Genomic DNA, 317 nt, shown 5'->3' on the forward strand with positions numbered 1-317 from the left:
GTGCTGCTGCTGCTGTTGCTGCTGCTGCTGCTGCTGCTGCTGCTTCATAGGTGGTTGCCGCCAGTCTGGCATCTGCAGGGCCCACGATGCATCTCTTTCCCTCCGCTGCTGCTGCTGCTGCTGCTGCTGCTGCTGCTGCTGCAGCTGCTGCAGCTGCTTCTGCTGCTGCTCCCCCTGCTCCTGCTGCAGCATGAATTCTATGTCTGGGTCTATTGGAGAGTAGTATCCGTGCTGCTGCAGTTGTTGCTGCTGCTGCTGCTGTATGTGCTGCTGTATTTGCTGCTGCAGTTGCTGCTGCTGCTTCATATGCTGCTGCT

At 58.4% G+C, this 317-nt stretch overlaps 1 protein-coding gene across 1 annotated transcript in view; it reads right to left on the bottom strand.

Annotated features, from left to right (window-relative positions):
- EMH_0014290 (uncharacterized protein) overlaps positions 1-317 on the bottom strand; it is a gene marked incomplete at both ends in the record, with an annotated part of 6,520 nt that overhangs the window by 5,623 nt on the left and 580 nt on the right. Inside the window, one exon of the mRNA XM_013500053.1 lies at positions 1-315. Coding sequence (XP_013355507.1) covers positions 1-315 — 315 coding nt within the window. The remainder of the gene's footprint in view (positions 316-317) is intronic.

Source organism: Eimeria mitis, genomic scaffold (genome assembly GCF_000499745.2).
Source record: "Eimeria mitis Houghton genomic scaffold, Emh_scaff497, whole genome shotgun sequence".
In the NCBI taxonomy this organism is placed as follows: domain Eukaryota; phylum Apicomplexa; class Conoidasida; order Eucoccidiorida; family Eimeriidae; genus Eimeria; species Eimeria mitis.